Source organism: Eupeodes corollae, chromosome 2 (assembly GCF_945859685.1).
Source record: "Eupeodes corollae chromosome 2, idEupCoro1.1, whole genome shotgun sequence".
Lineage (NCBI taxonomy): Eukaryota > Metazoa > Arthropoda > Insecta > Diptera > Syrphidae > Eupeodes > Eupeodes corollae.
Window position 1 is genome coordinate 98,133,665 of NC_079148.1, and position 20,081 is coordinate 98,153,745.

The window sequence follows — 20,081 nt, forward strand, 5'->3', positions numbered from 1 at the left end:
GTTAAATTTAGAGTTACAATTAGATCAAACATCTATTGTAATAGTGTGCCATCAAAATGAAATGTAAAATATAAAGTAAAAAATATAATAAGATATAAATCTTAGCAATTCTAAGCAATTTTTCGTTGATGGTACCTTAGTTTTTTGTTTTAAAACTTTTGGGGTCTGTTTTTCAATATACAAGTTAAGTCATAGTTAAGGTTCTTGAAATATTAAAGCTTCAAATGTTAAAGTGTCTAGTAAGTTTTTTGGAGGATGAAGTAGCATATATACCTTAACAGTGTTAAAAGTTCAATCGTGAAGAGCAACAATGTTTGTAATTTTCGTTTCTCATTGAAATGTATGTTCATTCTGATACCTTAGGTTAGGTTAGGTTAGGTTAGGTTATAGTGGCTGTCCAAGATGGAAACGGACATGTGATACCACATGAATCTTGAGGCTTCCTCCTAAGCTCAATTAATCCAGTTTGAGTCCCTTACGAAACGTGGGAGGCTGATTATGCTGATATTATTTACATCGTTAAAGAATTCTCCTAGGAAATTCTTGCGTTTTCGAGCCAGAGCAGGGCGTGTGCAGAGAAGATGAAGAACCGTTTCTTCCTCTTCCTCGTCCATACAGCTTCTGCAAAAGTCATTTGAGAATACGCCTAGTTACGTGGCGTGCTTTCCTATTAGACAGTGTCTGGTGCTGACACCTATATGCGATCTGCTTAGAGAGAGCAAGCACCTTGAACGTTTTATATCCAGTGTTGGCCAGATGTTTTTTGTGACTTGACACGTGGTGATGTTGTTCCACCTGGTGCCTGCCCTCCTTACAGCGTCTTGCATTAGCAACAGTTTACAAGTAGCGATTTGTATGTCAGTACGTGCCAAACGTGGTAAGATGGGCTGTACTATACCGTTCCTGGCGAGTTCATCTGCCCTACAGTTACCTCGTGTGTTTCTATGGCCCGGCACCCAGCAAAGGTGAATATTAAACTGTTTTGCCATCTCCATTAGAGATGATCGACAGTTATGGGCTGTTAAAGTGTTTGTAGAGACAGAGTCCAGAGATTTGATAGAGGCCTGGCTATCTAAGAAAATACGGATATAAGATGTTGATATCACGTTTTCTTTAAGCCAGGACAAGACTTCCTTTATCGCCAAAAGTTCCACCTGGAATACGATACAATGATTGGGAAGGCGGAATGAGAGACTTAATTTCAGTCGTTCAGACTACACACCTCCATCTGTGTAAAAATGGATTGACTCATCCTCCAAGAATGTCCTATCCTCCCAAAAATATCTGTGAGGCATAGAAATCTGGAAATTTCTGTCGAATTGCAGTTGGGGGATGGTGTAGTCTGTATGCTTTGGAATTGATTCTGATACCTTACAGGGCAATATAGTTTTTCTTCAGCACTACAAAACCATCATGAAATCACGTATTTCGAATGAAAATAAACTAAATGGAATCCTTTGGCGAATTTGACTTTAGAGGGCATTTTTGTTTGAAGTACATAAGTAACATTGAGCCAAGTTTTGTCTTTAATAGTTAGGGCAATTTTTACTACCATAGAAAGGCAAGCCAAAAAACATTAACAATTTAAATAAGTATAAATTACATCCTTACTAAACTATTACAGAAATAATACAATAATTTCGACACATTGAACGATTTTTAGTTTTTTCTCAACTGTCATGTGTCAAAGCCTTTACGACATTGAAAAGAATAACTAACAAGTAGTAATTTTATATTAGATATTTTAAGTCAGTTCAGAAATATTTGTACTTCTTTCAAATACCTAGTTTTTAGATTTATTCGAGTTTAAGATTAAATTTCCGACCACAAAAAAGTATTTGGCTGCAACCGTCACGTTGTAAGGGATATCGTTTTTCACTGATAATGCGCAAACTTTTCCGCCTACGGTAATATAAATATCCATAATCGGTTTTTATAACATCAACATAAGACCACATTTTTTAATTCAGACCGAACACAAGTCTTACAAGAAATCCAATAGAACGCGAAAACCAGTTTTTATTTCGAAAATAGTGAAAATATCAAAACCAAATCATAAAATAAATATCCTCTCCAACGAAAACAGATTTTTTTAAAATTTGGTTCGTAAAATGCACAGAATATTGAGTCAGAACTATCCAAAGGGTGCTACCAAAATAATAAAAACCACGTTAGAACTCAGTTGCATTCAATTGAGATCTAGAATTCAGTTTAAACATCGGTTTTGGTTTAAACTTCAGTTCAACAATTTATTCAGTTTCACACTTTCCTTTAAACCTTGAACTAAGTTCATTCTGTAGTTTAAGTTAAACGAAAGTATTCTGACGTTTTACCTCAGTTCAACCTTTAGGCACTACAACAGTTATCAGAATAGCAGCCATTTTCATATAAATAAAAAGTGTATTGTTATTTTCAAATATCGAGTTCGGAAAGTTATATTGAAGATATTAGTGATGAGGAAAACTTCATTTTAGTTGCGAATGTAAGAAGAGAAAAACGCATTCAATTCACAACGAATCGTTTCAATTATTGGGACGATATTCAATTCTTCTACAGATTTCGAATGTCGAAGAATTCAGCTTACATTGTTTTGGAGCAAATCCGATCCCAAATTGAAAATGCAACTAAATGGTAAGAAAAAATATAAAAATATTTTGTAATGATAAAATTTGAAATGTTTAATTTCCAGGAACCAATTCAATATCTGCCGAAAACAAGCTTTTATTAACCTTGGGCTTGTATGCCAGTGGATCACTCATAATAACTGTGGGAGATATTGTGGTGTTTCTAAATCATCCGCTAACAGAATTTGTAAGATGGTCACTCATCATAACACATAAAGTTCCCGGCGACACCTGAGGAAAAGTTTGAAGTTGTAAATGGATTTTACCAATTTGCAAGGTTTCCTCGCGTTATAGCTGCTTTATGTACACATGTACGGATTCAGTTCCCAGGTAATATTAAAACATGAACACATTTGTTAATGTACATACTTACTATGTACACAAACTTTATTAGGAGGTGCGAATGGCGAAATGTTTCGGAATCGAAAAGGCTATTTTTCTTTTAACGTGCAGACCATAAGTGACTCAAAATTAAAAATAATGGATCGAGTCATGATTCCACAATTTTCAATAATTCTAGAATCTGTGCTAGATTTGAAAATGGAGATTTTGTAAACCATCTCATAGTTGCTGACAGTGGCTACCAATGCAGGCGCTATATGATGACGTAATTGTAACAATCCTCACGAAACATTGTATAACGAATCTCAGATTAGAACAAGAAATTGTGTTGCGCGCTCGTCTGGAGTATGGAAAAGAAGGTTTCCTATATTATCAACAGGAATAAAAGTAAAACTAACAACAATTCAGAGCATCATTGTAGCAACAGCTGCTCTGCACAACATTTGCTGTATAATTAACGAAGCTGATCCTCCAGCGGCGGCCAATTCAATTAATGAAGCAATGAATAATGGCTATGATATGTTATGATCACAACTCACAACGGTACTTTAAAACAATACAAATTTTCACCGATTATCAACAAAACACAAAATATCTGTTGCTGTTTCACGTGTTCCTCGCTTCAGAGAGAGAAAGAAAAAACGATAAACACCTACGTATTGCTTACGTCACATGATTTACAATGCTACCAAACTCTTTTCATACAATTTAATTAAACTACGTTCAGGTTCACCTGAACTTAAGTTTAAACTTCCACTGTGAAATTGGGCATTAAAAAATGATTTTAAACTCAGCTCTACAAATATGATTAGATGTGAAGAAACGCGTGAGTTCTAAATATTTTTAAAATGGAGTTCCATAGATAAAGCAAGAAATGGCTGCCGGAAATTACGCCAGATTTTTTTTTGGAAAAAACGCCAGAAAATTTTTCTGGCAAAATTTCGGAAATTCAGGCATTTTTTCTTAAAAATTTTCTGGCGTTTTTTTCATTTACAGAAATGGGAAAAAGGCAAAAAAAAAATATTTGGAAAAAAAGCCAGAAATAAAGTTGTGAAACATGCAACGTTGTGTTGTTGCTGTGCAGACATATGAAAATATGCTCAGAGTGCAACTTAAAGTTGCAAGCTCAAGCAGTTGCAGATTCAAACGAAAATTACAAATGTCCATGCTGCCGGGAAATCATAGCAGACACTTTGCAAGTTTACATTTAGTAAAAATATTTTTTTCTTTTCTAGTTTTTTAAATAAATTGTTACAAATAAAAAGAATTATTAAAAACTTTAGTAATTTTTTGCGTGGCAGCCACTCCGTAACTGCGCCGGCCCGCGCCGCCTCCGTAACGCCATGGCCACGTGCGCCGGGCCGCGCCCGCGACCGCCCCCCCGCGGGTGCATATCAGGGGCTGTTTTTTTCTGTTGTGATAAAATGTCTACAATATTGACCAAGTAGCGACTTTTAAATAGCAAAACATTTTCTGGTTTTTTTCCAAATTGATATTAGGAATATATCAATTGGTTTTCTGGCCTAGTTTCCATTTTGGTTTCTGGTTTTTTTCCATTTCTGTCTGGCACAATTTCCAATGTTTCTGGCTTATTTTCCACAAAAATTTCCAATTTGAAGCAGAAAACATTTTCTGGCGTTTTTTCCAAAAAAAAATTTCTGGCGCAATTTCCGGGAGCCGCAAGAAATAATAGATCGAAATTTTATTTTATTTAAGAACGTCGTCAAGAAATTTTCCGTTAATGTTCAGAACATACAAATCTCAACTTGGAAGATTTTGCACATTAAAAGTTTATGGACGTCTTCAGAAAAAGTCGGACTCAAGGTTATACCTTCCATAAACAATTTTACCACACTTAATTGTTATATATCTACATGTGTAGGCATACATATCATAAACCACGAGTTAAATATTAAACCCCAATTATGCAAATTGCCAACAAAGAGTCTCAAAGAGTTCGTATTAAAAGTGCTGAACGTTCACAGTGCTAACAATGAGAATAATTTAACAAAGTATCCATAAAAACGATTACTGACAGGATGCAGCATGTTAAACGAGTATTTTTTCAAATAATTTCGTAATTTTGTCAAACTCTTCAGTTCTACAAATCAAACTGACTAACCGATAACTTCCAATGTAAGGTTAACAAGTGAGTTTTTTTAAAGCTTTTTATTATCAACTTTTGCTTGGATTCTCTTTCATCGTCGATTGTTGTCTGCTGTGCAATTGAAAAGAATGACGTCACTGAATTACATTTCCATTTCAATACTATGTTCAAAAACTCCCCCACACAAAACCACACACAACAAAATCAGCTGTAATGTGATAAAACAAATTAAATTATTGCATTAAAGTGAGATTAAAGTAAACCCACAACAAGAGAAAGTGAAAGATAAAAACGAATCTATACTCGACTTGTGTCTATCATAAATTTTGTGCACAATAGAATTTTATTAATAAAACAATTATTAAGGGTGTATAAAATTAATTGCCAACAATTAACTTGATACTCGAACTTGCTACATTTCATACCAAAAACAACACGATTTCAAAAGTTAAAATGTGTAAAATATTTCTGGGTTACACTTTTTATTATTCTCAAAACTAAACAAAATGTTTTGAAGGTGAAGGAAGGGAGACGACTTGCCCTTTACTTTGTACACTTGTTCTTGTTTTTAGGTATATGCAGGCATGGTTCCTCTAAAAACGTAAAAAGAAGCGAACAAACACTCGAACTTGCTTTTGTATCTATTGTATTTTTGTATCTATTTATAAGCGAATGATGATAGATATTCATTGATATTTAGGTTGGAACTTATGGGTCTGTTCAGACGTATGTATATATGAATATGTAGATATAAAACACAATTTAGGTAGATAATATATTTATATATACTTTCACGTACCCTTGGCATATTTTGGAAGTTTAATTAAATAAAATTTCACTTTTTATATATACAAAAAAATGATTGTTTTAATAAAAACAATGAAGAATGAAGCTACACCACTGAACTGAGTACTGACACCCCGGACGCAACACACTGTAGGAGGAGAACTTGCGATTGATTCGTTTCAATTTCCACTTCAATAGCAGAACATCAAGTGGAAGGCAGAACCGCAGAAGGCTGAAGGCAGAAGTAGCAACACACAAGAAAGAGTATTATTTAATTCAGTTTCAGTCAATTTAATTTCCACGTTGATGCGTAGGTATTATTCGTATTAGCAGCGACTACGACGACGATGAGCGACGACCGTCCGACCGCTATGTCGAGTAAGAGCAAAGCAACGTTCGGTTGTGCTGAGGCCTGGTGGCTTTTGGGTTCTGGTTTTTTCCTTTCCGATTCTCATATTGTGAACGGAACGGTCAGATAGATAGATAGATACTTACTGAACTGAGCAGCTGAGCTGCTAAGAGCTCTGGGATGCATGTAACTTTTAACTTCCCAAATGCCAGCAAAGGCAGATTACGATGTCTGTGTCGAAGTCAAAACCAAGGAGGCAAAAGGGCAACAAAAAATTTAGTATATTGGAGTTACGCGCAAATCAAAGAAAACGAAACAAAAATAAGCTCTGACGGCAGGGTTGCCATCGAGATATTTTGGAAAATAACACATAAATACCTTAATTCGTCGAAGAAAAATTATGTTTTTTTTTTCAGAACAGACATTTTGTGGGAAATATATGATGGGTGTTCGGTGGTGTATGTGGAACATTTGTTTTGTGGAAATGGGTTTTATTGGAAAGTCGGCTATAACAATTACAACTGATTATGGACAATGATACAATACAAATATTTCTGAAAAAGCTAAGTCACTGAAAGATTGATATTTATAATTTTATTTTCAACAAGATTTTACAAAAATGTTCAAATGGTAGACATGTGCATTCAAGAGGACAAGCGTCCACAGGTTTTTATCAAAACCCACCTCTGTCTATCAACTCCTACTCTCACCTCCCCGCGGTGAACATCGGGTGCCTAGTACTTCAACTGGAGATTGGGTTCCAACACCAGTGGAAAGTTGTCGGGGGCAGCAAACGAGAGAGGGGGGAGGTGTTTCCACTTAGGCACCTCTCCTTATCCAGGCGGCAGCGGACGAATTCTCGAGATGGAATCAACGGTGGCGTCTACAGTTCCAGTAAGGTTGTACTACTTAGTGAACACCTTATAGGGCTTCTTCGACATATTCGGAACTCAGTAAGGAGCGGCCTATCCGGCTCTCCATCCTTGGAGTTATATATATTACTAAGGATCTGGCCCTTCAGGTTGGGTTGGTTTTGCCGTCGGGGTTACTTCCTGGCCACGTAAAAAGTACCTTAGCTGCGAAGCACCAACAAGCCTCGGATACGGACGGATTCACTGTTGACAACCCACGCAAACGAAATAAGGACAACGAACTTCGGATTATGTACGTGGAATATTAGGTCCCTTACGTGCAGCCAAACAATAAGCGGAAGCCCTAAACTGTTCCAAGGCAGATATTACCGCCTTCCAAGAAGTGCGATGGGATGGACCGGGAAAACGCAAACTAAAAGACTGCGATATCTACTACGGCGACTGCTTCCGAGAACAAAGACAGTGTCTATTTGGGTGTGGATTTGTTGTTGGAACTAGACTCAGGCAAAACGTCTTGAGTTTCAACAGTGTGAGCGAGCGCATCACGACAATCAGCACCAAAGCTTAATTCGCCAACATAAGCCTAATATTTCCTGATCAATCAACCGTCAACCAGATTGACCACATTGTGATCGACGCACGACACTTCTTCAGTATCCAGGATATCCGAACATTCCGAGAGGCCAACATTGACTCGCACCACTACCTCGTTGTAACCAAGGTGAAAAGATTCAACGTTAGGCGGCTACAATCGCAAGAGACTGCCATGTCCTTTTCCGATTGGGTCTCTAATAACCTCTTAAGGAGTCATATGCTTCCTGCATTAAGCATTGCAAACCAGTGGCAACATTGCCTTGCAGCCATCAGAGATGCCGCCTCTGAAGTGCTAGGTTCCACACGGCCACCACATCGAAACCCTTGGTTTGACGACGAATGCCAGCAAGCGCACGCAGCGAAACAACAGGCATACAAAACGGCGGCGCTGCACAAAAGAAATAGAGCTGCTCGCGAGCTCTATGAGCAGAAGAGGAGAGAGGAACACCGGCTGCTCAGATGGAAAAAAAGAGAGCATGAGAAGGGCGCGATCGAGGAGATAGAGGGATGTCACAACAGGAATAAGGTTCGTAAATTTTACCAAAAGGTAAAAAAACCTCCCAAGGGTACCAGCCACGAACCGAAGCCTGTAAAGACGATTAGGGGAACATCGTAGTAGAACCGCAGTCGATGCTGAGAATATGGAAAGATCACTTCTCCAAATTATATAACGGCGATGACGAACCGAATTCCGCTGTAAGGGAGATAGAACCACTCAACCTCGGCGACGTAGATCAACAATTCCGCCTACCCGACCTTGACGAAGTGAAGATAGCTATATCTAAACGTAAGTCAAACAAAGCTTCTGGAGCTGACGGCATCGCTGTCGAACTATTCAAAGCAGCAGGCGATGACTTGGTACGAAGCATGCGCCAACACATCTGCAAAATATGGTCGGAAGAAAGCATGCCCGATGAGTGGAATCTCAGCATAGTGTGCCCGATACATAAGAAAAGAGAACTTCTAAACTGCGCCAACTAAAGAGGCATCAGTCTCCTTAACATTGCGTATAAGATCCTCTCTGCCGTATTATGTGAACGTCTGAAGCGGTTAGTCAACAACCTGATAAGTCCTTATCAGTGTGGCTTCAGACCAGGAAAGTCCACTATCGACCAAATATTCACACTACGGCAGATCTTGGAAAAAACCCAGGAGCTTCAAATCGATACCCACCATCTCTTTATCGATTTTAAAGCCGCGTATGACAGCATCTATAGGAAAGAGCTTTACAGAGCAATGTCTAGTTTTGGCATCCCTGTCAAACTTATCCGTTTGTGCAGAATGACGATGAAGAATGCACGCTGCTCCATCAAGGTCGGAAATGATCTTACCGATGCATTTGATGTCAAAAAAGGTTTTAGACAAGGCGATGCACTGTCATGCTACTTCTTCAACATCGTTCTGGAAAGAATTGTGCAAAACTCAACTGTCAACACTAGAGGCACAATCTTCCAAATTACTCGGATACGCAGATGATATTGACATAATTGGAAGATCAAAGCGTGATGTCAGTGGAGCGTTTTTGAGCATTGCGACGGAAACGAAGAAGATGGGTTTAGTGGTCAATGAGGGCAAGACCAAGTATAAGCTGTCATCAAAAAAGGACACTGAACAACAACGTCTTTGACAAAACGACACCATGGACAGCTATAACTTTGAGGTAGTTAAGGACTTTGTCTACCTAGGCACCGCTATTAACACAGACAACGACACCAGCACTGAAATCAAACGAAGAATAACTCTTGCAAATCGCTGCTTCTTTGGACTTAGAAGGCAATTAAGAAGTAAAGTCCTCTCTCGAGCATGTAAGATCACCATCTATAAGACACTCATCATCCCGGTTCTCATTTATGGCGCTGAGGCCTGGACCCTGTCAAAGAAAAATGAGAACGTCTTAGGATGCTTCGAGAGAAAAATTCTTCACTGGTATATATTTTAATTTAAAAATGAATTTTATTCCTACAAACATTTAACGAACTTTGAAGAAAATATTGGGTTGTGATCGATATTCTGTTATTTATATTCCTGTTTCTTAAAGTCCCGATTTTAAAATCCTGCTTTTTATAATCCTTTTTTTTCATAATCACACTTTTTGTAATACCGTTTCTTATAGCCCCTTTTTTATAGTAAAACAAGTTGTGCAAAATTGCGAAAGTATACAAAAATTTAAACAAATTAAAAATGAGAGATTTGTCTTAGTTAATTTTATTGTAACCATTAACATATATATAATGGAATATAAAAACCGAGATATCGAACTCAACCCGTTCTACGTCTTTAATCGTTGTAGTGACACTTCCCTTCTTTCTCTGCGAACAGTTCCATCGGAAAACTTCAGCTCCTTAGTTTTTAAGATGACTATCGTAGCCGTCAACTATTAATTTTTAAACTTTCCCAACTTGGAGTGTTACCAAAATTCATCCAAATAATCCGATACTGAAGTTGCAGTACAAAAACATTTAAGTCACTTGCTCTTCTATTTGCTCTTATTATTAATGATAAAGCTGTGCACATTTCATGAGGTGTCCGAATTGCTGATATTGTAATAAATGTAAATTTCGGACTATTGTGTCAAGTGGGGACTTGTCAAAAACACAGACAAAACGAAAGTAATGGCCTTCCCGCGTTCCACTCGGAGTGAAGTTGGGAACACCTGGACACTTAATGGAAGTCTAAAAGTATCAAAAGATTTCAAGTATTTAGGAGTTTTACTATATCGAACCATGGATTATAGCAAGCACCTTGTAGAAAAAGTAAAAACTTCACAAAGTTTAATTAATGTTACTTGGAAGAAGATTTTCTCTAACGATCACATAAATCTTTCAACAAAATATTATATTTTCAAGGCAGTTTTGAAAATTTTACTTTCTTATGCGGTAAGAATACGAGAAAATTAAAAAGTTTAAAAATATTCCCTTAACCGCATCGAACTATTAGATTTATTTGTGAAACAGGCCTGCCAAGAATTCCAAAAATGTTTACTTTAAATATAAAGTTACAGGCTGATTATGAAATAAAAGTGTCTAGTCTACGGGAAACTCGGTTATGTAAAGTAATGATGCTCTACGAAATTCGGAATAAGGACTGGTGGATGAGGACATGGGAAAACATTGCTGCTTCCTGGACTGGTGGATGAGGACATGGGAAAATATTGCTACTTCCTGTGGAGAAGTTTTGCAGATCAATCTTAACAATATTGGTCTGATGAAAACGAAGTTCTACGAAATCATCCAAGAACTTGAAGAACCTAACCGAAATCAGATGATTGAAAATGACCGTCAATCGGAGAGCATATTACTCTTCAGCCATCTTAATCATAAATTGTGTGACAAGAACTGCTTCCAAGATTCTCTCTCCTATAAAGGTATTTTGGGATTTGACGGGATTTTAAAAAGCTTAAACAGTATAACTTAGTTTGTTTTGAGCTAACATGCGAACTAACTCCCGCAATACTTTGAAAAAAAAACGGGCTTTTATGCAAAAATAAAAAGGTATAGAGTTGTCTCTGCGTGCGTGTATACAAACGTTCGTACGTCTGTACCAACATGAAAATTGTGTCATCGCCCTTATCTCAAGAACCAGTATCGACTTGAAATGAATTTTGTTATACAGAGACTGTTGAGTGGGTGTTTTTTTTAACCTAGTAATTTAAAAAAGAGAACATTTTGGTTTACCCAAAATATGTATCGAACTAATAACCCTAATGAATTGAATTAAATTTTATATTATATATTTTGAAATCATAGCAAACTGATATAATTAAAAACCAATCAATTAACGGTTTTTTGTAAACAAAAAAATTAAAAAAAATAATTATCACCTCTAAAATTTTTTGAACAAAAATGTATTATTTCCAAAATAATTTTATATTTACAATGGCGAATGTTTTTGACATCTTTTAAAATTTTGAAAAAAAACGGATTTGATTATTTTTTACAAAAAATTAGTACTTTAAAAAAAAACATTACTAAATATTGGTAAAAATTGATTTTCAACTTGCATATCCTTTTAAAAAATTAAGATATTCTCTTGCTTCAAACTAATTTCATCATAAAGAAAATGTTATTTTTGACATTTAGTTAAATTTTTGGCTCTGCGAAATTGGGCCCCAGGAAATTAGGCTCCAAAAGATGAATGAAATAAGGCCCAAAAAAATGCATACGAAATAACAACAATGAAAACCTTGAATTTTGGGTTGTTATTTCATTTTTTGTGGCCTTATTTCATTACGAAATAAGACCCCAACATTAAATTTGGGGCTCAAATTAATTTTATTTTGAAAAACAATTTGGGGCATTATTTCATTTTGCATAATTTACTTAAAATTGCCAAAACAACATTGTTTTCACAAAAAGTATTGAGAAAATCCGCTACTAGAGGACGCAGAGCTAGCAAAATACCGCTTAGTGTGGTCCCAACAATCATGTTTTAATGAAAAACCAAGGTGATGTAAAAGCTTGAAGAGAAAACCATCGTCACTCTGGTTAAATCAGATTAATGAAGTGTTGTTAATTGCGGATGTGAATTATCTAGTTTAAATTAATTATGAATTGTGAAAAGTTTTTGGGAAAAAGGAGAAACAGTGAATTACTGTATGTTCCTATCATCCAAAAAAAAATCAGTGTATAAAGATATTATTAAATATGAGTGCTGGAGAAGTTCTTGTAAGGCAAGAATTGTTTTATTTACAATGAACTTAAGGCTTTAAATAAAATTAAAGACGATTGCTTGGATGCAGCACGAACTCTTGGCGTGGAAGTAAATGCTCTAAGCACAATAAGAGTTGCCTTTCGCAATACTTGTAACAAGTAAGAACTATACTTCTATACTTCTAGAACATAAAAATTCTTTTATTTTAATTTTGTGATTCACAGTGTGTGAATTTTCTTAAAAAAAGATTGCAGGAAGGAACCCAGAATTTAACGTTTTCAAAGTAAGAAGGGGTCTGCAGTATATTGTAAATAAAGCGTGTTGGGTTAATCTGCTTGGCTCTTGAAGATTTTGAATCTCTTTGTAAGAAAAGACAACCAAATGCAATTTAGAACAAGTGGTTCTTTATTTTTTAATTCAGTTTAAAGAAGATTAAAATTCCTGAAATATATTGTTATGCTTTTAAACTAATAAGAATATGATTTAATAATAAACTTACTTTATGGTTTAGAAACCAAGGATTAAAGCACAAATTTAAGATTATTAATCACACAAAGTATAATCAGTTTGGATTGAATTTGTAAGATTAAATTATAAGTAATTCAAGACATCGGAAGTAAAATGAAAATGACAATTATATAATATATAAGATTAAGTTAAAAAATATTAAGAAAAAAGGGTATAAGAAAGTTTGAAACGAAATGTAGTAGAATAAGTTACAGGGTGTTGACAGTGGCGGTAACACCACCCCCCAGTATGGCGAGATACATTATCGCTGCCTTACTCCTTTCTGGCTGCCACATCTAATATTGCGATTTTCGTTGATGGTCTTTCCAGTATGCCGTGAGTTGTTAGTACCTTAGCACTACGAACTTGTCCGTCCTTTGCGGTTCGCACTTCTACGATTTTTCCTCGTGGCCATACGTTCCGTGGGCACTTAGGGTCAACCACCACAACCAAATCGCCAACGCACAAAGGTTTTATTTTTTCGTGCCATTTTGTCCGAAGGGTTAGAGATGGTAGATACTCCGAAAGCCATTTTCGCCAAAAGTTTTCAGCGAATTGTTGCGACATGAGCCAGCTACTTTTAAGTACGACTGGATCGTCGTTGTATGTTGCTATTGGTTTAATGCCGTTTGAACTTCCCAGCAGGAAATGATTTGGTGTCAGAGCTTCCGTTGTATCATTTTCGATAGGTATATAGGCTAGAGGCCTAGTGTTGACGATGTTTTCAACTTCGATCAGCATGCTACGGAGAAGTTCATCGCTGGGAGCTCGACTCGGGGCAATCTTATATAACACAGTCTTAATGGAGCGTACAAGACGCTCCCACGCACCACCCATGTGAGGTGCGGCGGGTGGATTAAAGTTCCATTTCGTGGTAGTTGTTGTAAATTTTCGTATAAGAGCATTTTCATCGACTTCTTTGATTGCTTCCCGTAGCTCCCTCTCTGCGCCGACAAAATTAGTGCCATTGTCACTATAGAACTCTCTTGGGATGCCTCGCCTTGCCATAAAATTCCTAATAGCTAGAATGCAGGAGCTAGTATTAAGAGAGTACACCATCTCGATATGGACTGCCCTTATCGTTAAGCAAGTAAATAATGCTCCGTACCTTTTTTCCGTATGTCGGCCAACTGAAACAGTCAAGGGGCCAAAAAAGTCCAGGCCAGTAAATGTAAATGGTGCAGCGAAGGAGGCGAGTCGAGCAGGAGGAAGCTTAGCCATCTGTGGGGGCCTTGGCATCGCCTTATCGATTTTACATTTTTGGCACATTTTAACCTCTTTTTTATAGGTAGTACGAATGTTGGCTATATGGAATGTTTTTCTAAGCTCGTTGATCGCAGTCTCATGGTTCAGATGGTGGTAAATAGTGTGATAATGCATCAGAATTAAGCTTGTTACGTAATTATTTTTTGGCAGAATAATAGGCTGCTTTTGAGTTTCAGGAACTTTGGCGTTGTCGATTCGTCCGTCAGCTCTAAGTAAATCGTTCGCGTCCAAGTAGGGTGAAAGTTGATATAAGACGCTTGACCTTTTCAATCGCTTCCCGGATCTTAAATGGTCGATATATTCACCGTATTCTTCCTGTTGAGCTTGTCGATATAACAATGCTTCAGCTTTCTTTAACTCTTCTTGTGTTATCTCACCGTATATTAATGGACACTTGTCTTTTTTACGCTTCAAGTTCAGTGCATATCGAAAGACATATGCGCCAGTTCTCAGCAGCCTGATCCATTTAGAGAACCGGTGTACTTTGAACAACGGGTTAACTATGGAGATATGCAAAATTTGGTGCTTCAATTCAAGATCTGTTGGTATTATGTCACCATCTTCTTTTGGCCAATTCGCTTCCTCCTGCTCCAAAAATATTGGCCCAGTAAACCACCGGCTACTTTGAGTTATATCTGGAGTTTTTGACCACTTCGTTGCTTCATCCGCTATGTTTAATTTAGTTGGTATCCAGCGCCACTCATTTAATTCCGTATTGTCGAGAATTTCGCATACACGAAAAGCTACGAACTGATGGTATTGGCGATGGTCAGCCGCTCGCAGCCAACTGAGTACAGTCCTTGAATCTGACCAGTAGAAATGTTTGACCATGCGAATAGAATGACTGTCCACAATATATTTTGCGAATCTTGAACCTATGACGGCTGCCATAAGTTCCAGGCGCGGAATTGACACAATTTTGAGTGGTGCTACCCTTGTTTTTGATCCGATTAGAGAGCATGAAGTTCTCTGACCGTCAGAGATTCGAATATAGCACACTGCAGCGTAACCATTTTGACTTGCGTCAACGAACGTGTGTAGTTGTGTTTCAATGCCGTCATAGTTCGTAAAATATCGCAGGTGGCAACGAGGGATTCTTAGCGTTTGTAAACTGGGAATGAATTGTACCCAATGGATCCATTTAATTACTTGCGCATTTAAAATTGGTTCATCCCAGTTGACTGCGCTTCTCCATACTTCCTGTAGAAGTATCTTCAAATACATAAGAAAATTTCCTATTAGTCCAAGGGGATCGTATATGGACATTAAGATACGGAGCATCTCTCTTTTGGTGGGTGGTCTTTTTCCTAGGAATATATCGTTTTGCAGAATTGCTGAAGAAGTTTTGAACGTTATCATGTCCTCTTTGGGTATCCAGAATACGCCAAGTACCTTTTCTACTGCTGGTTCGTCAATAAGTTCCAGACTCTTCTCTAGCATGGATTGGTCCTCTTCAATTGATAATACTACTTCGTTGCTGTTTGAAGTCCATTTTCTTATATTGAAACCACCCTGTTTGTGCACAAACTTAATATCTGCAACCAGTTTTATTGCCTCTTGAACTGTGTCTACCGACTTTAAAAAGTCGTCCACATAGTGGTCTTCTTTGATTGCTTTAGCGGCCTCAGGAAACTTTCCTTCAAACTCTGAAGCATTCAGATTCTTAACAAATTGCGATGTACTAGGAGCACAAGACGCGCCGAAGATCATAACGTTCATAACATAAACATCAGGTTGCTTGGCATCATCGCCGTCTCGCCATAAGAACCTCTGGACGTCTTGATCTTCTGGTCGTATAAAGATTTGGTGAAACATTTGCTCTATATCTCCACAAATAGCAATTGATCTCTCCCTAAAGCGGAACAGTATGGCAGGCAGAGACGTAAGTAGATCAGGTCCTTTAATTAGAAGAGAATTCAGAGACACACCGTGCGATTTGGCTGCAGCGTCCCAGACTACGCGGGCCTTACCTGGTTTATTTTTATTGAAGACTGCGAAAATTGGCAAATACCAAGTTTTATTTGGTACATTTGGATTTAATTCGGTTAAGGGCAATTTACGAATGTATCCTTTTAATAAGTAATCCTTTATAGTTCTTCTAAATACCTCGAGTAGTTCTGGTTGCCGCTTTAGTTTTCGCTCTAAGCATTGCAGTCTATTTTTTGCCATTGTGATGCTCTCTGGCAGAGAGAATTCGTCAAATCGCCACAGCAGGCCAGTCTCAAAATGGTTATCGATTCGCCTTTTGGTGTGCTTTTTAAGTAGCGTAATTCCACGATCTTCTTCCAAAGTTACTTTTTTAGAAACAACCACGCCTAAGTTTTCGATAGAAAATGAATTCTTAACCATATTATGTAAAATAGTTTCGCACTCACAGATATGAAGATTAAAGGAGTCTTTAAAATCTTTCCCACCTCCATATATAAGCCATCCTAGTTCGGTACGCACTGCCACTGGCTCAGACGATTTGTTTTCGCGTATTTCTTTAGGAATTCCTAAGCTCCAGTGGTTAGCACCTATCAACAGCCGCGGTGTAGCATTCTTGAAGCTGGAAATGGGTAGATTTTGTAAATGCTGAAAACCTGCGCTTAGCTCTTCGTAATTAAGAGTTTGTGTTGGAAGTGATAACTTACGAACAGTGTGCACTTCTAATACTGAAGGCCTTCCCTTTATACCACTGATAGTTACTGCAATACGCTTGGACGTATTCTCGGTCCGCTGCACATGCCCAGTCCATTTCAGGCACAGTGGATGTAGGGTTCCTTCCAATTCTAATTCGATTGCTAAATCTTCCTCGCATAAGCTTACAGATGAACCCTCGTCTATGAATGCGAACGTATTAATTGTTTTGTTTTTTCCATAGACAGTTATAGGCAAGATTTTAAACAATGTTTTGTGGTTTAATTCACTATGCGCGTTGACGTTTATCTCGTCTAGTGCACCGTCTCTTTCATCGTGTTTGTTTACTTCTGGAAAGAAGCGATGGAGAAGAGCGTGATGGTTGTAAGAACAGCCGTTGACGCCACATTTTTTCTCGCTCTTGCATACCCTATAAGCGTGTGGGTATAAACACTGTTTACATAAATTATTCTTTCGCACAATATTCCATCGTTCACCGCGGTCGGCTTTCAGAAAGTATTCACAGTTGGCTACATTCTTACAGAGCATTTTGCACACATAGCATTTTCTCTGTTGCACTTCACGGTGTGCATTTATGAAAGCATTTTTTGTTTTATTTCGGATATTGTTTTCGCTCGCGGATACATTCGTTGTCACGGTCACACTGCTAGCAGAAAGTCCAAAATTAAAGATCCAATTGGAAAACTCAAGAAGGTTAGGTCTCTGATTTAATTTTAATAAATCTAATTTATGTGTTCCCCAAATAAGTTGGTATTGCGTAGGCATTTTTTCTATAAGCTCTTGGAGAAGTGACGAATTATTCAGCTCATCTTGCAGTCCGCATGCTTCGATGGTGGCGATAAGACTTTTGACGTTAATGGCAAAGGTAGTAAATGATTCCAATTTATTTGTATTTATCGGTGGTGTAGATTTAATTCTTATTTTGATAGACTGCAGGATCTTTTCTGGTTGCCCGAAAAGAAGTTTAAGAGTTGAAATTGCAGCAGGAACGCAGGATGGATGAACAAGGATATGTTGTACTGAGCGAAGAGCTTCTCCTCGAAGGCACCTTTGCATCCGTAGAAGATTTTCGGCATCGGTCAGCCCACAGATCATTGTAGACCAGTCAAATGTGGAACTAAATACTGGCCACTCTTCCGGTTGGCCGGAGAATATAGGCAGCTCTTTTGGGACGGAGTGCCTCGCCTGTATTTGCTCTTTTGTTAAATTTGAACATGCTATTTGTGTTGATGATGTGAATGAATTTGAATTTAGATTGCCACTACTCGCTGGAAATATCCCATCTTGAGTATTAACGTTTTGCGGGTGTATACATCCGCCTTCTGAAGGGCGACTTGAATATATAAGTGATGCTGGAACATTACAAAATGTTGAATTTGTATTAGTTATTCTGTTTATTTCGGTTGCGTTTGGAACTAATGGAGCAGTATTTAGGTAAGTATTCACATTATTCAAAGGAGCATCGGGGACTCCCTGTGGCTGACTGGATGTTATTGTGGTTATAGGTGGTTGTTCTGTTGCCTGTTGAATTGATGGCAAAGAAAATCTGACGCTTTCGCCTACTTCAATTAGATTTGTATCGGTTTTTCCTCCGGTTGGCATGGAATGGGAATCATGCAAATCTTTCTGTGTTCCGGAGTTGATGTTAGGCATTTTTTGTGGAATTATTGTGCTGTTAGAATTTGCAAATTCTCGTTGGCCTTCAAGCCATGCGTTCACAGACACAGACTGGCTGCTCTTGCTCTCGTTTTCCTCACATTCCTCGGCCAGAATCTGGTATTTCTTTCTCAAGAATTCTTTGTTTATTGCTAGCTCAGCTAGAGCTAGCTTGCGTTCTTCTTCTGCTCGTTGCAATTCCAAAGCTACTCTACGTGGTTGAGAGCTCCTGGATACGTTTGAAGCAGGTGCTTTGGCAGAAGAATTATAAGTTGGGCTTGCTAGATGGCATGCCTGACATTGCCAATCGGTAAGCGAGGACGCATTGGCGTTAGTGCAACTTTTATGAAATTGTGCATGACAGATTGAGCAGCATATCATTTCCTGGTTTTTTGGGTTAGTGCAAATTTGGCACGCTGTTAACTGATCTGCACTCGTTTGGACGATGTGGTCGTTTGGAGATGCGATAGTTTGGGTTGTTGGAGACGGTGGTGGTTGACCCTGTAAATTAGAAGTGCTCATATTGTACTTACAGTTTGGTAAGGTGTGTTGTATAGACCACGTGTATTTCGATGCCCAGTTAGGGAGTTGTGTATCATAAGATGTTTAATTACTGCACGGACGCCGAGTTCGTGATAGTTCATAAAGAATTTTAAATTTTGTTGGGTTAATCTGCTTGGCTCTTGAAGATTTTGAATCTCTTTGTAAGAAAAGACAACCAAATGCAATTTAGAACAAGTGGTTCTTTATTTTTTAATTCAGTTTAAAGAAGATTAAAATTCCTGAAATATATTGTTATGCTTTTAAACTAATAAGAATATGATTTAATAATAAACTTACTTTATGGTTTAGAAACCAAGGATTAAAGCACAAATTTAAGATTATTAATCACACAAAGTATAATCAGTTTGGATTGAATTTGTAAGATTAAATTATAAGTAATTCAAGACATCGGAAGTAAAATGAAAATGACAATTATATAATATATAAGATTAAGTTAAAAAATATTAAGAAAAAAGGGTATAAGAAAGTTTGAAACGAAATGTAGTAGAATAAGTTACAGGGTGTTGACAGTGGCGGTAACAAAGCGCTTGTCACATCTCCAACAAGTCTGCTGCAAATAATTGAGGCTTTCCAATTGGAAACGGTTTGGAACCATTTTGGAGTCTCAAAGGACGAGGAAAATCCAATGCCATTTTATACATCATGTATAGTTGAGGAAGGGCTGTTCACATTTTGTTTGTTTTCATCATATAAAACAATAAAACTCATTAAAGAGAACGTTCCAACCAACAAAACATTTAAAATTGTCCCGAAAGGGTGTTTCAAACAACTGTTGGTTATTTATATAGAATATTTTGACGAAGAGGTAAGATAAATCAGTTATTTTTAATGCTTAAATAAGTTGAAAACCATCAGCGAGTAACAGAATAGCTGAAAAAACCGCGCGATATTTTTTAGGTATTCTGTTATTCTCTGATCGTTTTCAACACGATCCTTATATTGAAAAAAATCGCGCGACGAACATATTTACACACTTTGTTCGTAAGGATTTGGAGGAAATATTGTTCTGTTGCCTTGCAGGTATTTAAAAATGTTTGCTGAATGCAATCTCAAAATTTAAGCTCGAGCTATAGCTGAAGGAGAGAAACAAGTGTCCTTGTTGCAGGGAAATCGCACAGGATACA

The 20,081-nt window shown here is 37.5% G+C and overlaps 2 protein-coding genes and 1 long non-coding RNA gene across 5 annotated transcripts in view; 1 reads left to right on the forward strand and 2 right to left on the reverse strand.

Annotated features, from left to right (window-relative positions):
• LOC129948495 (motile sperm domain-containing protein 2-like) overlaps positions 1 to 20,081 on the reverse strand; it is a 66,269-nt gene that overhangs the window by 26,547 nt on the left and 19,641 nt on the right. The window lies entirely within an intron of this gene.
• On the reverse strand, positions 12,684 to 17,502 carry LOC129948493 (uncharacterized). 3 transcript variants are annotated; one of them, XM_056059513.1, is made up of 2 exons: positions 16,731 to 16,843; positions 12,684 to 16,645 (listed from the first exon to the last, which is right to left on the reverse strand). In XM_056059513.1, the coding sequence occupies exons 1-2, from the start codon at positions 16,832 to 16,834 to the stop codon at positions 13,105 to 13,107; spliced, it is 3,645 nt and encodes a 1,214-aa protein (XP_055915488.1). In that variant the 5' UTR covers positions 16,835 to 16,843; the 3' UTR covers positions 12,684 to 13,104. The 3 variants fall into 3 exon arrangements, with proteins under 3 accessions (XP_055915488.1, XP_055915487.1, XP_055915486.1); XM_056059512.1 differs by having other exon boundaries at positions 12,740 to 15,995; positions 16,068 to 17,502; XM_056059511.1 differs by having other exon boundaries at positions 12,741 to 16,412; positions 16,473 to 17,502.
• LOC129948496 (uncharacterized) lies at positions 17,327 to 18,088 on the forward strand. Its single transcript, XR_008781884.1, has 3 exons — positions 17,327 to 17,430; positions 17,485 to 17,602; positions 17,667 to 18,088. It is a non-coding gene; the product is annotated as an uncharacterized LOC129948496 (long non-coding RNA).

Coding starts and splice junctions, on each gene's coding strand:
- LOC129948493 (XM_056059511.1), bottom strand. CDS start 17,502: ATGCCTACGCAATACCAACTTATTTGGGGAACACATAAATTAGATTTA. Junction 16,413..16,472: donor CTCCTTTAATCTTCATATCT/GTGAGTGCGAAA, acceptor TCGAAAACTTAG/GCGTGGTTGTTTCTAAAAAA.